This window comes from Poromitra crassiceps (assembly GCF_964638095.1).
Source record: "Poromitra crassiceps genome assembly, chromosome: 6".
Classification (NCBI taxonomy): domain Eukaryota; kingdom Metazoa; phylum Chordata; class Actinopteri; order Beryciformes; family Melamphaidae; genus Poromitra; species Poromitra crassiceps.
This window is the reverse complement of record NC_139627.1, coordinates 42271896-42291436: the sequence shown is the minus strand read 5'-3', so window position 1 is coordinate 42291436 and position 19541 is coordinate 42271896. Positions and strand designations below refer to the sequence as shown.

Genomic DNA, 19541 nt, shown 5'->3' with positions numbered 1-19541 from the left:
GAGACCCCTGGTCCCCTGCCTGCGCTAATTTGCATACATTTCCACAACAGAAATCTGAACATGTGATAAAGCAGGTTCAAAATTATTGTATCATTTTGTTGACATATTAGAGCCAAAGTTTGTAACAAGGAGTTTGTTCATATCATTCATAGCCTGATTTATAGAACATATTCCAAAAAACATGACATAAATGGATTCACACACACAGTATGCCACTGTCTGTTGTAAACGGAGTTCACAGCACAAGAATTTCACACGTGATACTTGTACTACGGAGTGACAATAAAAATCTTGAATCTTGAATCTTGAATCTTGATTCTTTTTATAGAGTTATAAAAAGAGATATCCAAAATTCCATGTGGCCTTTGGCTCTAATGTCAACAAAATGAAACAAGAATTTTGAACCTGGCTTTAGCCTATCCAATGTTCAGATTTCTGTTCTGGAGATGTATGTAGATATAAATGTATGCCTCATTTGCACAATTAAACATCCAATTTCAGAAAATGTGTAATACAAAAAATGATTGTCTTAATGTAAGTAATCAACTGGGGAGTTTCATGGTGATATCTATTAATTAAAATGTTTACCCTATTCACCTGTCTTTTTTGGTATGACCATATTTAGGTAATTTTCACAACTTTCTCCTCATAGGATTCCTTAAGACTTTTTTCTCTCATTTACAACACACAGAACACAATCCATTGAGTTTGGTTTGTTGCAATTAGTGAGAGTTTGTTTGTGAATTTTGTAGTAAAACGGCCACTAGATGTCAGTCTCCCCCATATTTTCACGGATCTCAGAAACCCAGTGACTCCACAATGTGTAAAACGTGTTGGAATAACCCCAAACTGGGGTGTTTGTCTTGTGATGCAAACTGTATCACACCCTCTGTTCACTGAGACTGTACAGTGAGGAGAAACTGGTGCTATGCATACTATTAGCCTATATGAGAATCAATATCGTTATTCTCTCTGGAGGTACCATTCTCTGATTTGACTCTGAATGGTGCAGGAGAGGACCAGATCAAAGTCTGAACTTCAGTAGAACCAACTGTACTAGAACTCGTAGCTCACAGCTAACAGCTAATAGCTAATGCCAATACTGTACAAAAACAGTTGACGGATCCAGATGGTTTTAACCAGGCTACAAAAACAATGCAACTGACATAGGCTACATCTATCTGTTTTATAATTCTGTCCATTTTCTGACGGATCAGTGTGGCCACGACCTTATATTTCTTTTTATATAACAGTAAGTGTGTATTTTTTTTATTCTGAAAAGTAACATTTTCTTTCAAAACGTATTACAAATACAAAACTATGCAACCTTATACATTTTATTTGTAGCCTACCTACCTCTATCAACATGATGAGCCGCAACCCTACAGCCAGATGCAGAATTAGCCATCTTCGGCTGCTCGGAGTCCTCTCTGGATTTCCCTACAGCTGTGCAACAATCTCTGACATGGACAACTGTCGCCAAAAGACTCATTCTGAAGGAACGGAAGTCCTCCACTTCACCTTCTTTTCAGGTGTGGCTGATGGACATGATCTCTGTTATACAGATGGAGAGACTCAGGTCCCTGACTCACTTAAAAGGTTCTCAACTATCTGGGACCTATTTCTGACCTACTTTGACAGGTTAAGATTAAGAATGACAAGTGACTGAGGTTAGGGGTGACGGATGGCTCGCCCGGCTGGTGTCTCCTGGACCCCTTGTGTGGGATCCCATGCACATAATCATAAACATAAACATGTTTTTGATTACATCCATTCTTCATTGGGACAGGAAGAAAATGACATGATTAGAGGGAAATTATTCATTTGTAAGGAAGGACTTGATACTTGACTTAATCTCCATGGGCTACTGCCCGTTGGTGTCGACCACATCTCCTCCACTCCTGCCTGTTGCTCGCCACCCTAATCAACTCCTCCATTCTCATGCCAGACCACTCCTTGATGTCATCAATCCAGCGTCTTTGAGGGCGGTCCGTTCTTGTTCCTCCAGTCGATGGTCGCCCATCCTTTTGATATAAAAGGGAACAAGTGAGCAATATCTGTTTCAATTTTTGTCCCAAGATTCAAGATTCAAGATTCAAGATTCAAGATTCAAGATTTTTATTGTCACTCCATTGTACAAGTACCACGTGTGAAATTCTTGTGCAGTGGACTCCGTTTACGACATAGTACAAATAGGCAACAGCAATAAGTAATAGGCAATAAGAAATAGGCATCAATAAGCAATAAGACAGCAATAAGGCAATAAGAAATAGGCATCTTATAAGCAATAAGACAAGTCGGTGGCTTATACGACAGTGGCATATTCATTGCACATAGGTGCACATGTCATGTGCATACGTTAGACGTGTTCAGACATTCCAAATTCGACGTTTTATACATACATGTGCAAATAGCATGTACCTTATTAAACATACACTTAAATTTACAATTAAACGTTAGGCACCTTATTAAACATACACTTAAATTTACAATTAAACGTTAGGCATCCGTAATAGTAGCAGCTGCAGTACGGTACTGCGGTACGACTACTGCACTATTTGTGCATATTTAGGAGTCTCGTGGCCTGCGGGAAGAAACTGTTCCTCAAGCGATTTGTGCGTGTTTTTGGAACCCTGTATCTCCTCCCTGAGGGTAGCCGGGAGAACAGGCTGTTGTGGGGATGGTTTGTGTCTTTGATGATCTTCAGGGACCTCCTGAGGCACCGCTGGTTATACAGTTCGTGCAGTTCTGGCAACTCGTCTCCTGTTACGTGCTGGGCCGCGCGCCTCACCCTCCGTAGCGCCCTGCGGTCCATGGTGGTACAGTTCCCGTACCAGGCGGTGAAGCAGCCAGTCAGCAGGCTTTCAATGGTGCCTCTGTAGAAGTCCCTGAGGATTTCTTTCCTTAGCCCAAACTTCTTCAGGCGCCTGAGTCCGTGTATTCGCTGTTGGGCCTTTTTGACAACAGTGGCGGTGTGGCCGGCCCAGGTCAGGTCCTGGTGGATGTTGACTCCCAGGTACTTGAAGCTGTCCACCCTTTCCACCACTGTGCCGTTGATGGTGATTGGGGGGTGTGTGCCCCCCCCTCTCCTGTAGTCCACAATGATCTCCTTGGTCTTGGAGACGTTCAGAGAGAGGTGGTTGTCCTGGCACCATTGTTCCAGGACCCTCACCTCCTCTCTGTAGGCCGTCTCGTCGCCCCCCGAGATCAGCCCCACGACTGCTGTGTCGTCTGCAAACTTCACGATGGTGTTTGAAGTTTGAGTCGCCACGCAGTCGTGGGTGTAGAGGTCGTACCAGAAGGGGCTGGAGACGCACCCCTGGGGTGCTCCTATGCTGATGGTCAGCGGGGAGGAGGTGAGGTTGCCCACCCTCACCACCTGGCGGCGGTCTGTCAGGAAGTCCAGGATCCAGTCGCACATCGCTGTGTTTAGTCCCAGGTCCCTGAGTTTGCTTACCAGCCTGGAGGGTACTATGGTGTTGAATGCTGAGCTGTAGTCCACGAACAGCATTCTCACATAGGTGTCCTTCCCCTCCAGGTGGGACAGGGCGGTGTGGAGCACGTGTGCCACTGCATCCGCTGTGCTCCTGTTGGGGCGGTATGCAAACTGCAGCGGGTCGTGGTCCGGGGGGAGTGTGGGACGGATCTTTGATATGACCAGCTTTTCAAGGCACTTGCTGGCTATTGGTGTCACATTGTGACACTGATGATGTCACAATGTCTATGACATCATCAGTGATGTTATCAGTGTCATAGGCATTGTGACATCATCAGTGACAGTGATGTCATCAGTGATGCGAAGTTGAGGCAAATGTGCGCTGCGCATGCCAATAGAGCAGGCGAGGCCACGCAGCAGCCTAGGGTTTCGATTAAGATTTGTCGCAATCTACATTCAGGTTTCACTCTGTTTATCACTTCTGTGTTGGTCACCCTGAGGTGCCACCTGACGTTTAACATACTCCAGTAGCAGCTCATCTCGAAAGCATCCAGTCTTCTAAGATCTTCTTTGTGCAGAGTCCATGTTTCGCATGCGTATAATAGCACACTAAATACATAACTGTATTATTTTCAATTTAGTTCCTGTACTTATATCCTTGCTATTCAATATATTTGTTGAACCCCCTCAGGGAAAGGAAGGGTTGATGTATTAAGTTGTAGCTTGATGTGAGAGGGGGCCGCTGGTATTGCTTGCTGATATTTTTAATACATTTACTTATACTCTTTCTGTTAAATAATTAAAATCCATAAACGTGTGTCACATTAGGAGGTTCTAAATGGACCCTAGTTTATTTCCTGGACTGTTCCCTAGCAACAGAATTCCAGTGAGACCATCTACAGTATACCTGTGAATTCTGTCCAACCCCATTGCACGCTGTTTTCCAATCGTCGATCTTAGGTCAATGTAATTTTTGGCAATATTGTTTTTTTTGCAGTCAATCAGTGATCTGTGAGAACAATACGTTTTTGATCTAGGAAATGGTATTCAGAACTTGTATCCCTGCGGTGTCCAAGGTCGCTCGTGAAGAATGGATTCCAGGCTATGATGAGTACATGGTGGGTAAGTACATTGATGTAAGTTGAAATAAGTTAAGATGAGAGATAAGTTGAAATATCAAGGCAATTTCCTACCATAAACACTGGTTATGCCTCTCTTTGAAATGGCCACATTGACATGATAAAAGTAGCAGACACCTCCTTACCTTGGTATTTCTGAATACCAGTGAATGGGAAGAGAGTCAAGAGACAATTCAGACAAGTGATTACAGTGCACAGCCGGCTGTTTCTTTGACTGAAATTATTATTGTTTCTTGACCTTTGGCAAGATGGAAAAATGTCTGAAAACATTCTCGTGACTTGTTCCTCCACACAAGAACACCATGTTCCACAATTTTACCTTATATGAGCATATTCGTATGAAACTGAATTGCACTCAACATTAAAAAATAATTAGCGATTATGAGTAACCAATGGGCTAATTTATTTTTATATTTATATATGTATATCACCCTTTTCATCAAGTTGATCTAGTCAAGTATACCTTGTGGTTAGAGCTAAAATAGTTGATTAGCTTTTTTGAACACATAATGAATTAAAAATGCAAATATTTCTCCTAAAATATATCAAACAACACTTTGAAAGATTTCAGAATATATATATATATATATATATATATATATATATATATATATATACATACACACACACACACACACACACACACACACACACACACACACACACACACACACACACACACACACACACACACACACACACACACCTGAATGTCTAATGACTCATATGTTCATGGAGAGGACAGGTAAATCAGATTGAGCTGCAATTACTTTACCACCGCACCTTTACTTTATGAGTGTATGGAGTTCATAATGGTCTCAAAACATTTTTGGTGTTACTTACTGTACATTAATATATAGCTAGTTATTCAACATAATATATTTAAAAAAATGTCACATTCATTTTCAATGTTTAACAAACATTTTGAGCACATGCATGGGTGTATTTGAAGATTCGCAAAAACAGTTGCCATTCTTAAAATGAATAAACAAAACAACACCTGTGAGACTGTTTTTGCAAACAAACTCTTCGTTTACTCACATCCTCGTGTTTCTGTGGAATGTAGTGTCTATACAGTAAATTATACAGAATTTACTATCTATATGTAAATGCATCCTACGTCCAGCCTCTGCAATAATCAACATCACACATCATGATATCATGGCCAATCAATGCATTTATTTATGATACCTTAGGTGGACTTCACTTTTTTTTCAGATCTGACAAGAAAATGGCAGATTAAATATTACACGCCAAAAGGCTTGGATACTTTTCATTTCATCACAATAAATTTAACAGGTACATACAATAATTTGTATACTATAATTCTGATACTAAGAGAGCTCTCTTTCACCATCACTAGGGTGTTGATTATATTGTTTTCCATCAGGCAAAGCCATTCTTTGCAAATAAAATAAAATATATAAATAAACAATTACAAATTAATCAGCTCCTCAGAGATGTGCACGTTTAATAAGTGGCAGTTCAATTAAATTCACAAAGTGACATGTCACATGTTGCTGGGAATGGCAGTACAATTTAGAGTGCGAATACAATTTTGGCTTCTGCTTCATCACTCAATTTACACCATAGTTTTCACAAGTTTGAGGAAGTCGTTTTAGGACATTGTTTGGTACAGCAGAAGCAGGTATACTCATCCTACTATATAATTGGACAATGTATGTATGTATGTATGTACAGTATGTATGTAGGCCTATGTATGTATGTATGTCTTTATGTATGTATGTATGTATGTATGTATGTATGTATGTATGTATGTATGTATGTATGTATGTATGTATGTATGTATGTATGTATGTATGTATGTACTGTATGTATGTATGTATGTATGTATGTATGTATGTATGTATGTATGTATGTACTGTATGTATGTATGTATGTATGTATGTATGTATGTATGTATGTATGTATGTATGTATGTATGTATGTATGTATGTTTGATCGCCTCCAAACTTGGGGAGTGCGCTTGGGGGACCTGATGAGTGCAGTGCCAAATTTCATGAAATACGGACAGCAGCACCTACTGCCAACACAAAAAGCGCTTTATCTCGAGAACCATTCATTCGATCAACTTCAAACTTGGGGAGTGCGCTGCCAGGAACCAGACCGAGTGCAGTGCCCAATTTCGGACACGTGCAGTCGCGCATAGTTATAGCACCACCTACTGGCAACACAAAAAGCGGTTTATGTCGAGAACCGTTCATCCAATCGACTTCAAACTTTGGGAGGGCGCTGCCGGGAACCAGATGGAGCACAGTGTCAAATTCTGTGCAATTCGGACACATGCATAGTCATAGCGCCACCTACTGGCAACACAAAAATGGTTTATCTTGAGAACCATCTGATCTACTTCAAATTTGGGGGGTGCACTGCTTCTGCACAGAGTGTAGTGCTGGATTTTGGCATGAGTTTACTCACACCCAAAAAAAAGTGGGCCCGTGGCGCATCATCTCCAGGGTCTCCACCCTAGAAATGAGCGTGCAAAGCGCACACTAATTTCTAGTTTAATGTATCTGTTGTTTATCGGCCAGGCATCAGCCGATGCTGATGATCTCAAAATGGCTGCAAATGCCAATAATTAGCCTGATTAATCGACTGACCGATCAATCGTGGAATTTATCGATCTAGATCATAGTACAGAAAGTGCCATTGCAATTGGGAAATTAACCCTGTCCTTTGTAACAGATTCCTTAAAGGTGAGCGTTCTGCCTACAGTGTTGATCATGCTGGGGGAAATGGATCGACTGGAAAAGATTTAGTTAATTTATCAAAGCTGCAAGCAGGTTGTGCTAAATTTTTTCAGTGGTAATAACACACACACACACACACACACACACACACACACACACACACACACACACACACACACACACACACACACATGCAAACAGGTAACACTAGATACACTCCAGTTTATAGCACATTCATAACACTTGAAGGAGCACTTCTATAGGCACATCCTTGAATGTTGATGCAATTGTCATTTTGAGACTGCGTTGGCTGTGGAGTTCGCCAGGGAAATCAGTGTTTAAAAGAATAATTTAAAATAATCAACCAATAGCTACAGTATGGAAATAGCAGTAGCTAATTGGTTAACCTTACATTAATATGCACATGCACAGGAGAGGATGAGAAGCACATTGAATGGAAGATAACACCAAAGGCTTCGCACAGCAACACAACAAGCCGTTCCACTGCTCATGTACGAATGGCACAAACACTTTATTAAAAATGATATTGGTTGAAGGGGCCTAAGCCTAAGGGGGCTGTATGTGCCCCCCCAGAAGAGAGATTTGTACATTTTAAAGTAAAATGCTTCAATCTGGTGCCCTTTAGAGCAAAATTAAGGGGATAGATCTATTTCAATCATGAGATCTATAAAGAATTACACACATCACATTAGATTAATATCATCTTTACTGTGCTGTGGCTCTGCTCGTCTGGTCTCTTTTCCATGTGTCTCCTCCTGTACTCTTTCTATCAGCGTCCTTTTCTGTGTCTCTCTGCTTTCCATAAACTGCTCACTCTTTCTCATATCTTGCCTCTCTGCCTTCAAATTCTGTCTGTTCATTTCTCTCTCTGTCATCTTCTCTTTGTTCTTTCTCACCATCTGTATTCACTGCCTGTCCCTTTCTCTGTGAATCCTTAGTTACTTGTCTCTCCTGTCAAAGTAATTTAAATAAAATTATATACTTTGTTTTAACAGTAGGCTACATAAACATAAGCATAATGTGTTATAATACAATATATATGCAATTATAGTATATTATTACACTATAAGTTACACTTTACTATAATAAATGTGTTGTTGTTGTTGTTGTCCTTGAGAGGGTTCCCGATAGCAAATTCATGAATCGTTAAACTTCAGCATTAGCCTTGATTGACAGACAAGGAACCTATAAAGAAGGAAAAGACATCACTCACATCACAACATTCGAATTTTGCAATCTGTGGAAGCAATGAAGCATTTTTCAATCAAAGGTGAAACAACACAGATACTCTGTGATGGTTTATAGTGGGACTATCCGTGCCTGCCCCATTCACTTCAATAGAACTGTCCCCAAAGTCTAGCCCCAATGCAAAATTTGAACGCTGTGATGAGAGTGATGTCTCTTCCTTAGGTTACTTGCACACACAGAGGAAGAAAATTGTTGCATTTCTGATTAACTATGTCCTATATCATGTTAGTTTTGAGGGCTTTAAAACATGACGGGGCTAGAAAATACCGAGGTCATGACCTCTGTGTTCTCAATGGTAGATACGGTCATGGCCACACACACGCAAGCGCAAGCACACACACACACACAAACACACACACACACACATACACACACACACACACACACACACACACACACACACACACACACACACACACACACACACACACACACACACACACACACAAACAACCAATCACGTGTCACACCCTCACACATACGGTAAGTGCATCCGTACAACTAAGACAAGTGCACACATACAGTCACTAAAAACCTTGAACAATTTAATCTGCAGTAATTAACGACCGCATTTATCAGTTGGATAAATCATTCAAACAAGACAAAACATGGATGCTTGTTTTTAATGAAACATTGTGCCATTAGAGGTATTTTTTTCATCAGTATCTGCAATCATACAGTAAGTACAAACATAAGAAATTACTGTTAGCAGCAGCTGTATGAGTTCAATGTTGACATTTACTGAGCATTTAATTTGATAAGCGAACATTTTGAATGAGCAAAAGATAAGAGGCATAAGAGCATCGTGACCATTGAAGCCTACAGTATTGAACCAATGGAAAAGCAAATAATCCCTCATTCTTCTTTTCATGTATTGCCAAACAGAGTGGATTTGAGGGAGTGGAGAAGACAGGCAGAGGAGATGAGGAACATGTTGGATTTGAGGGAGTGGAGAACACAGGCAGAGGAGATGAGCTACCTGTACACGAAATTGAAAATTTCTTCATTTCTTGTTTTACTGCACTGCGTATGATGACGCGAGGAATGTACTCTTTAGTAAAATGTCCTCTATCTATGTTGACTTCTTTGAGCTGGATGACTATGAGAAACTTGAGCTATGTTTCAGCAAGGGAATCTTCCTCATTGCAAATTTTATCTGTCAAGCAAAGACAGGAACCTTCTATTTAGAAATTGATGTATTGCTTTTTATATTGCTGTCCGGCCCATTGCTGTCTTACGACTTGTATTTTAAATGTATCATTGTTGTGTTGTTTATTGTTCTGTTTTATTGTGTCTTGTAAAGCCATGGGGGTTGGGCACCTAGAGTGCATGACACATAAATCAATCAATGAATCAATGAATCAATGAATCAATGAATCAATCAATCAATCAGATGACGGACATGTTGGATTTGAGGGAGTGGAGAAGACAGGCAGAGGAGATGATGGACATGTTTACTGTGTGAGGCTGGTCTTTGTAGCCTGGCAGCCTGCTGGCCTTAGCGCTCCCTCACTGCCCGCGGTGCCGTTGCTGTGGGCTTGACAAACATGTCAAAGCAGCCAGTGAGGGGGGGCGAGAGAGACGCATGCTGATGACCTCGATCACAGTCAGACCGCACACCAGACACACTGACATATTTCACCACCTGTAGTATTGACCAACCTTTAATCTCTGCAATCTACGACTTCAAAAATAAATGAGTAAAAACGCGTTTTTTCCTCGTCATGAGAGTACTCGAGCACTTCTTTCTATCTGTTATGTAAAAACGTACAGTAACACCTTAGCAAAGGTTCAGGGCAAGACAAATGAAAGACGGGTGATTTTCTCCTGTAGGTAATCCCTTCTTTGTGACTATGATTGACTTTCTATACCGGTGTGTGTGTGTGTGTGTGTGTGTGTGTGTATGTGTGTGTGTGTGTGTGTGTGTGTACTACACAGATAGCAGCTGAACAGGAACTGCAAAATTTCACAATTGACTGTAAGTTGAAGTTGTCTGGAGAATATGTTGTCTTTGGGAGAGGCGTTGCAATCTGCAAAGTATTGCGCTCGAGAGAAGAATGTATTGCATTGTAAGCAAAATATCAGCATCAATTTGGACCAAAACAAAACAAAACAAAACAAAACAAAACAAACAAGAACAGGTAGTACAGGTACTGTACTTTCTCTTTTGGGAGTCACTCCCCATTCCCCAATTGCAAGTATTATGTGGACATGTGACATGCAACAATACGTTTTCATATATTTTTCAAGTGTAATAAATTCTCTGCCAGTTGCAACAAAGACAATGATTGACATTCACCGCTTTGCAGTGAACGTCAAAACCAAACCAAACCAAACCACTGCCGTTTATAAGCAGCGTCTTCTGATTGTTTCTTCTTTCAGCTTATTTGACTGTCTTTAAATAGTTATCACAATCCGTGTGATGATGAATAACCAAGGCAAATAAATACATGAGTGGAAAAAGATGAACAACCGTTATAAAAGAATCAATAAAACCATCCATTTACAGATTTAAGACACCAAAGGGCACTCACTCCAAGGCAGAGCTGCTGTGGAGACTCACAGACTTGGCAGTTTCATCACCGTAAGGAAACTAGCAGAGCACTCGGATCACACTGAAGCGGAGAAACAGATAGATGCAGTAGATAGATTAATAGTGAAACAAAAAGAGAGAGATAGAATAATGAGAGAGTCAAAGTACACATTGAAAGTTCTGTGGGGAATCTCCAGTCCAGCAGCTCCTCTCTCTCTCTCTCTCTCTCTCTCTCTCCGTGTGGGAGCACACACGGCCTCACCAGCGGGCCACTTGGCTCGTGTAGTCCTCAGTGGTGGCGGGGAACTCACTGTCGCCCCCTTTCCCAAAGCCTCCCCCTTTCCCGCCTCTGTTTCCGTCCCCCCTGCGTTTGGGAAACCAGGACCTGCCCTGCTCTCGCTGCTCGCGGAGCCAGCGCATCTCCTCGCGCCTCTTCAAGCGCACCTCCTGGTGCTCCCGCTGGCGGGTGAACTGGAAACGCTGGAGGAACAGGTCCTTGGCGTACTCATACAGCTGTACGTCCAGGAAGTTGAGCTCCTCGATGCGTCGGCGCACGGGCTCGCTCAGGTCCACGTTGGCGGCGCGCGTGCTGTTGATCTGCGTGAACGCGGCGATGAAGCGCAGGCTGAACGTCCGCTCGAACAGGTACTGCGTCTTGCGCTGGAACTCGGTCAGCCCGTAGAAGGCCATGTTCTTCAGGTTGCTCATGGCGCTGCTCAGCAGGATGTGGTTGCGCTCGCTCTCGTTCATGGAGGACAGGTTGTAGCAGCCCACCAGGCTGAGGTCGGCCAGCATGCGGACTTGCCGGTTGTTGGCCAGGTTGGACGGGCAGTTCATGAAGTCTGTCAGGGTGACGCCGGACCAGTCATCTCCAGTGTAGCAGGTGGGCAGCTCGTCCTGGGTGGGCGAGCGTCCGTCGCACATATGGAGGGAGGTCTTCCACGTGGCTCCGCGCTGCACGTGCTTCCACTCGCTCAGGTAGCGGGAGACCGGGTCGCGCAGCATGGTGATGTAGTAGAAGTTCCTGCAAGCCAAAACAAACACAGTCAGAGGGCTGTGAGCACATCCACATCACAGAGGGCTGCCCTGCCTTGTGCTGACAGATGGTGACTTATGTATCAAACTTCAAGGTGGAATGCTAATTGGCAAACTGAAAGTTTCCCTAATGAGATTATCAGAGTTCTCTCTCTCTCTCTGTTGTCCTGCAATATAGAGTGCCGCCGGGATGACGCATTTTTGGAGGCCAACCCGGAAGTGACAGTAGCGTTGCGCCGGGTTCCCTCGACTCAAAGTCAATGGGATTTTTGAATGTTTTCTTTTTGTTAGATGCCTGAAATAAGGTCTGTGTTTTTTGTTGTTTTTGTTTTATATTTTAGAACACACACACATACACACACACACACACACACACACACACACACACACACACACACACACACACACACACAAACGAACGAGCTCAGAAACAGGAAAAAAGAAAGCAAGAAAAGGCATACATATATTATCGACTTTCCAATATTACAACATGGTGGTGCTACCAGCCACGTGAGGTGCTGCCAGCCACGTGAGGTGCTGCCAGCCACGTGAGGTGCTGCCAGCCACGTGAGGTGCTGCCAGCCACGTGAGGTGCTGCCAGCCACGTGAGGTGCTGCCAGCCACGTGAGGTGCTGCCAGCCACGTGAGGTGCTGCCAGCCACGTGAGGTGTGAGGTGCTGCCAGCCACGTGAGGTGCTGCCAGCCACGTGAGGTGTGAGGTGCTGCCAGCCACGTGAGGTGCTGCCAGCCACGTGAGGTGCTGCCAGCCACGTGAGGTGTGAGGTGCTGCCAGCCACGTGAGGTGCTACCAGCCACGTGAGGTGCTGCCAGCCACGTGAGGTGTGAGGTGCTGCCAGCCACGTGAGGTGCTACCAGCCACGTGAGGTGCTGCCAGCCACGTGAGGTGCTACCAGCCACGTGAGGTGCTTATGTGCTTGTAAGAGATGTTGTACATGGGATCCCACGCAAGGGGTCTGTGAGAAATCAGCCTGGCCAGTCACTTGTTGCTTTAGTTTTAACCTTGTCAAAGTAGGCCAGAAACGGGTCCCAGATTGTTGAGAATCTTTTAAGTGAGTTGGGCCTCAGCAACCCGAGTCTCTCCATCCGTAATAACTGAGACCATGTCCGTCAACCACAACTGAAAAGAAGGTGGAGAGGGGGACTTCCATTCCTTCAGAATGAGTATTTTGGCGACAGTCGTCCCCTGTGTCAGAGACTGTTGCAGCCGAAGATGGTGAGTTCCACCTCTGGCTGAAGGGTTATTTTGTAGGCCTTAGAGTACCAATCAAATATTTTGGCCCAGAATCCAAAATCATGGGACAGTATGCCCTCTGACACCCGACAGCTACCACATGAGATAGAAGGGAAGATCTTGTGCAACCTATGCTTGGAATAGTGAAGACGGTGAGTGACTTTAAATTGGATCAGCTGGTGTCTGCTATTAAGTGAGCAGAGTTTGATCACAGAAAGACCCCTCTCCCATATAATTTCAGATAGATCAACGCCAAGTTCCTCCTGCCACGCTTTTCTAATCCTCTCAGTGGGGGATGATGCGGCTGTGAAACAGACATACAAACCTAGATATAAGATGCTTGGAGTGAGGAGGGCTTAAAAAAACATGTTCATTTTGGAGAGCTTCAAAGTTATGAATCTTGGATCGAACATAATGTGTGATTTGTAGGTATCTGAAAAAGTGTGTGTGGGGCAACTCAAATTTCCTCTGCAAATTGGCCATCAATGTACATGTCTCTGATGGAAACCAGTCCCTTCTCACTCCAGGAATGGTAGGTTTAAATAAGGTCTGTGGTTAACAAAAGTTTATGATACTGAGATGTTTGTGACGTGTTCAGCAAGATAATCTTCACAAATGAGCAGCACTTTTGTGATTTTTAAAGCATAAAAGCGATCACCAAAAATCGTGATTGCCAGAAAATGCTTCAAAAATCATAAAGAACTGTGTCAATATATTTTGTGAGGATCATCTTGCTGAACACAAAGATCTTAGTATCATAAACCTTTGCTAACCACAGAACTTATTTCAGGCATCTAACCAAAAACCCCATTCAAAAATTCCATTGACTTCCAGGTGAGGGAACCAGGTGATGCCAGAGTATATAATTCCTAGGCTCGGCTAATTCCTAGGCTCGGCCCGGCCATGCCCCGCCCTGCAGCTCGACCGCTGTGGGGGCTCACTCGCTCTTATGACATCACTGATGATGTCACAACTTTGCATCACTGACGACATCACATTGCTCCTATGACATCACTGATGATGTCACAATTCCTATGACATCATCAGTGATGTCACAATGCACAATTGCTCAAATGACATCACTGATGACATCACTTCCAGTTGGGTGACATCACTTCCGGGACAAAAATCACAGCTTGCCCACTTGCTCCCTTTTATTTCTGATGATGATGATGATTATAAGTGATCAAAGAAAGTGCAGCTAGACGAAGAATTGAGAAAGATCAAGCAAAGATCAATCAAATCAAGCAAAACTGACCTACCAATTTCTGAAACTGTGTTTAAAAATAACAAGGTTTCAATTTCCTGTGGCTCCAATCTTTTGCGGTTATAACTGGCTATTCTAGCCATAATGTGTCTACCGATCACAACAAGGCTTTTTAGGGGAGAAAATGTATTCTACTGACATTTTGGTGGTGAGGAGCTGTTAAATCAGCGGCATTCCTTTTAATACACACCACTGCCTCTCCTCCAGAGAGTGACTGTCTCCTCCATCCTTGTAAGCCTACGGACAGCCACTGAACATGGAAGACAAACGAGGAAGCTTTACTTGGATTCATCAGGTTCCTGCAGTGCCAACATGAGGCCATTCAAAGGGAGAGAACGCTGCCGAGGTTCATTGGGTGAGGAAGGAAAGAGACACATGAGAGTGTTTTTGCTACAGTAACCAGTGTGAAAACAAAACACCTCCACAGTGTTTTTGCTACAGTAACCAGTGTGAAAACAAAACACCTCTACAGTGTTTTTTCTACAGTAACCAGTGTGAAAACAAAACACCTCCACAGTGTTTTTGCTACAGTAACCAGTGTGAAAACAAAACACCTCCACAGTGTTTTTTCTACAGTAACCAGTGTGAAAACAAAACACCTCCACAGTGTTTTTTCTACAGTAACCAGTGTGAAAACAAAACACCTCAACAGTGTTTTTGCTACAGTAACCAGTGTGAAAACAAAACACCTCAACAGTGTTTTTGTTACAGTAACCAGTGTGAAAACAAAACACCTCCACAGTGTTTTTGCTACAGTAACCAGTGTGAAAACAAAACACCTCAACAGTGTTTTTGCTACAGTAACCAGTGTGAAAACAAATCACCTCCACAGTGTTTTTGCTACAGTAACCAGTGTGAAAACAAAACACCTCCACAGTGTTTTTGCTACAGTAACCAGTGTGAAAACAAAACACCTCCACAGTGTTTTTGCTACAGTAACCAGTGTGAAAACAAAACACCTCCACAGTGTTTTTGCTACAGTAACCAGTGTGAAAACAAAAGACCTCCACAGTGTTGTTGCTACAGTAACCAGTGTGAAAACAAAACACCTCCACAGTGTTTTTGCTACAGTAACCAGTGTGAAAACAAAACACTTCCACAGTGTTTTTGTTACAGTAACCAGTGTGAAAACAAAACACCTCCACAGTGTTGTTGCTACAGTAACCAGTGTGAAAACAAAAGACCTCCACAGTGTTTTTGTTACAGTAACCAGTGTGAAAACAAAACACCTCCACAGTGTTTTTGCTACAGTAACCAGTGTGAAAACAAAACACCTCCACAGTGTTTTTGCTACAGTAACCAGTGTGAAAACAAAACACCTCCACAGTGTTTTTGCTACAGTAACCAGTGTGAAAACAAAACACCTCAACAGTGTTTTTGCTACAGTAACCAGTGTGAAAACAAAACACCTCCACAGTGTTTTTGCTACAGTAACCAGTGTGAAAACAAAACACCTCCACAGTGTTTTTGCTACAGTAACCAGTGTGAAAACAAAAGACCTCAACAGTGTTTTTGCTACAGTAACCAGTGTGAAAACAAAACACCTCCACAGTGTTTTTGCTACAGTAACCAGTGTGAAAACAAAACACCTCCACAGTGTTTTTGCTACAGTAACCAGTGTGAAAACAAAACACCTCCACAGTGTTTTTGCTACAGTAACCAGTGTGAAAACAAAACACCTCAACAGTGTTTTTGCTACAGTAACCAGTGTGAAAACAAAACACCTCAACAGTGTTTTTGCTCCAGTAACCAGTGTGAAAACAAAACACCTCAACAGTGTTTTTGTTACAGTAACCAGTGTGAAAACAAAACACCTCCACAGTGTTTTTGCTACAGTAACCAGTGTGAAAACAAAACACCTCAACAGTGTTTTTGTTACAGTAACCAGTGTGAAAACAAATCACCTCCACAGTGTTTTTGCTACAGTAACCAGTGTGAAAACAAAACACCTCAACAGTGTTTTTGTTACAGTAACCAGTGTGAAAACAAAACACCTCAACAGTGTTTTTGCTACAGTAACCAGTGTGAAAACAAATCACCTCCACAGTGTTTTTGTTACAGTAACCAGTGTGAAAACAAAACACCTCAACAGTGTTTTTGCTACAGTAACCAGTGTGAAAACAAATCACCTCCACAGTGTTTTTGCTACAGTAACCAGTGTGAAAACAAAACACCTCCACAGTGTTTTTGCTACAGTAACCAGTGTGAAAACAAAACACCTCCACAGTGTTTTTGCTACAGTAACCAGTGTGAAAACAAAACACCTCCACAGTGTTTTTGCTACAGTAACCAGTGTGAAAACAAAACACCTCCACAGTGTTTTTGCTACAGTAACCAGTGTGAAAACAAAACACCTCCACAGTGTTTTTGCTACAGTAACCAGTGTGAAAACAAAACACCTCCACAGTGTTTTTGCTACAGTAACCAGTGTGAAAACAAAACACCTCCACAGTGTTTTTGCTACAGTAACCAGTGTGAAAACAAAACACCTCAACAGTGTTTTTGCTACAGTAACCAGTGTGAAAACAAAACACCTCAACAGTGTTTTTGCTACAGTAACCAGTGTGAAAACAAAACACCTCAACAGTGTTTTTGCTACAGTAACCAGTGTGAAAACAAAACACCTCCACAGTGTTTTTGCTACAGTAACCAGTGTGAAAACAAAACACCTCCACAGTGTTTTTGCTACAGTAACCAGTGTGAAAACAAAACACCTCCACAGTGTTTTTGCTACAGTAACCAGTGTGAAAACAAAACACCTCCACAGTGTTTTTGCTACAGTAACCAGTGTGAAAACAAAACACCTCCACAGTGTTTTTGCTACAGTAACCAGTGTGAAAACAAAAGACCTCAACAGTGTTTTTGCTACAGTAACCAGTGTGAAAACAAAACACCTCCACAGTGTTTTTGCTACAGTAACCAGTGTGAAAACAAAACACCTCAACAGTGTTTTTGCTACAGTAACCAGTGTGAAAACAAAACACCTCAACAGTGTTTTTGCTACAGTAACCAGTGTGAAAACAAAACACCTCAACAGTGTTTTTGCTACAGTAACCAGTGTGAAAACAAAACACCTCAACAGTGTTTTTGCTCCAGTAACCAGTGTGAAAACAAAACACCTCAACAGTGTTTTTGCTACAGTAACCAGTGTGAAAACAAAACACCTCAACAGTGTTTTTGCTACAGTAACCAGTGTGAAAACAAAACACCTCCACAGTGTTTTTGCTACAGTAACCAGTGTGAAAACAAAACACCTCCACAGTGTTTTTGCTACAGTAACCAGTGTGAAAACAAAACACCTCCACAGTGTTTTTGCTACAGTAACCAGTGTGAAAACAAAAGACCTCAACAGTGTTTTTGCTACAGTAACCAGTGTGAAAACAAAACACCTCCACAGTGTTTTTGCTACAGTAACCAGTGTGAAAACAAAACACCTCAACAGTGTTTTTGCTACAGTAACCAGTGTGAAAACAAAACACCTCAACAGTGTTTTTGCTACAGTAACCAGTGTGAAAACAAAACACCTCAACAGTGTTTTTGCTCCAGTAACCAGTGTGAAAACAAAACACCTCAACAGTGTTTTTGCTACAGTAACCAGTGTGAAAACAAAACACCTCAACAGTGTTTTTGTTACAGTAACCAGTGTGAAAACAAATCACCTCAACAGTGTTTTTGCTACAGTAACCAGTGTGAAAACAAAACACATCAACAGTGTTTTTGCTACAGTAACCAGTGTGAAAACAAAACACCTCAACAGCAGCTGAGCAGCCATGATTTACTTGGGCGAGCGAGACACTAGATGAATAGGGTAACATTTTTGTTTAGATTATTTTGTTGGCATTTTGCCTTTATTCCATAGGACAATAGGCAGACAGGTAAAGTGGGGAGAGGGAGAGGGGATGACATGCGGCAATGGACCACAGGTCGGATTCGAACCCGAGTCGGCCGCGTGAAGGACCGAGCCTTCGTGGTACGCGTGCTACCAGGTGAACCACGAATAGGGTAACATCTTTAACTAATACAGTAGATATCACCATGGAATTTCTCCAGTTGATTACTTGCATCAAGGCAATTCTTTTTTGTATTACAAGTTTTCCTAAATTGTATGTTTAAATATGCAAATGAGGCATTCTCCACTTAAATATACACTCATTTGCATACATTTCCAGAATAGAAATCTGAACATTGGATGAAGCCAGGGTCAAAATTATTGTTTCATTTTGTTGACATATAAAGCCAAAGACACCTCTTTTTATCACTCCATAAATCAGAAAATACTATCAACAGTCATTAAAAAATAAATCTTCATGATATAAATCAAGGTATGAAAGATATATGAACAGATCCCTCTGTAAATACCTTCAGAATACAGATAGGAATAAAATTGGAACATTTGGTGCTGTAAGTGCTACTGAAGTGGAAATTTCTGGCTCAGAGTATGAGAAAAAAAATCATTTTGAGAAAACAAAATTGAATGTTATATAAATCAGGCTATGAATGATATATGAACAAGCCCCTCTGTAAAAAACCATGGTAAAAACCTTCAGAATATAGTTAGGAATACAACTGGAATGTTTGCTGTACAGTATGTAGGCTACTGTAAGTGCTACTGAAGTGGAGATTTCTGGCTCAGAGTATGAGAAAGAGAAAACGGACGTTTTACCCTATTCACCTGTCATGTCTCGCAGAAACATAACTCTCTATGGGCACACAGTTTGTCAGTCAATATTTTGACGAGTGAATTCCAGACGAACTGACATTTACAAAGAACCACTCAGAAAGTTGCATCTGCCCTTCATCCCAAGGCTGAGGACCTCCAAGGAGATCTATCAGTCTGCTGAACCACAGGTCTGTCAGAACGTGCTCCGGTGGAGAGCGGAGATGGGACAGGTGTTGGCC

At 42.2% G+C, this 19541-nt stretch overlaps 1 protein-coding gene across 1 annotated transcript in view; it reads right to left on the bottom strand.

The window, feature by feature from the left end:
- Window positions 1-11346: 11346 nt before the first annotated feature.
- The window catches only part of hs6st3b (heparan sulfate 6-O-sulfotransferase 3b), a gene marked incomplete at both ends in the record, with an annotated part of 101901 nt that continues 93706 nt past the window's right edge, over window positions 11347-19541 (bottom strand). Inside the window, one exon of the mRNA XM_083639423.1 lies at window positions 11347-12112. Coding sequence (XP_083495549.1) covers window positions 11347-12112 — 766 coding nt within the window. The remainder of the gene's footprint in view (window positions 12113-19541) is intronic.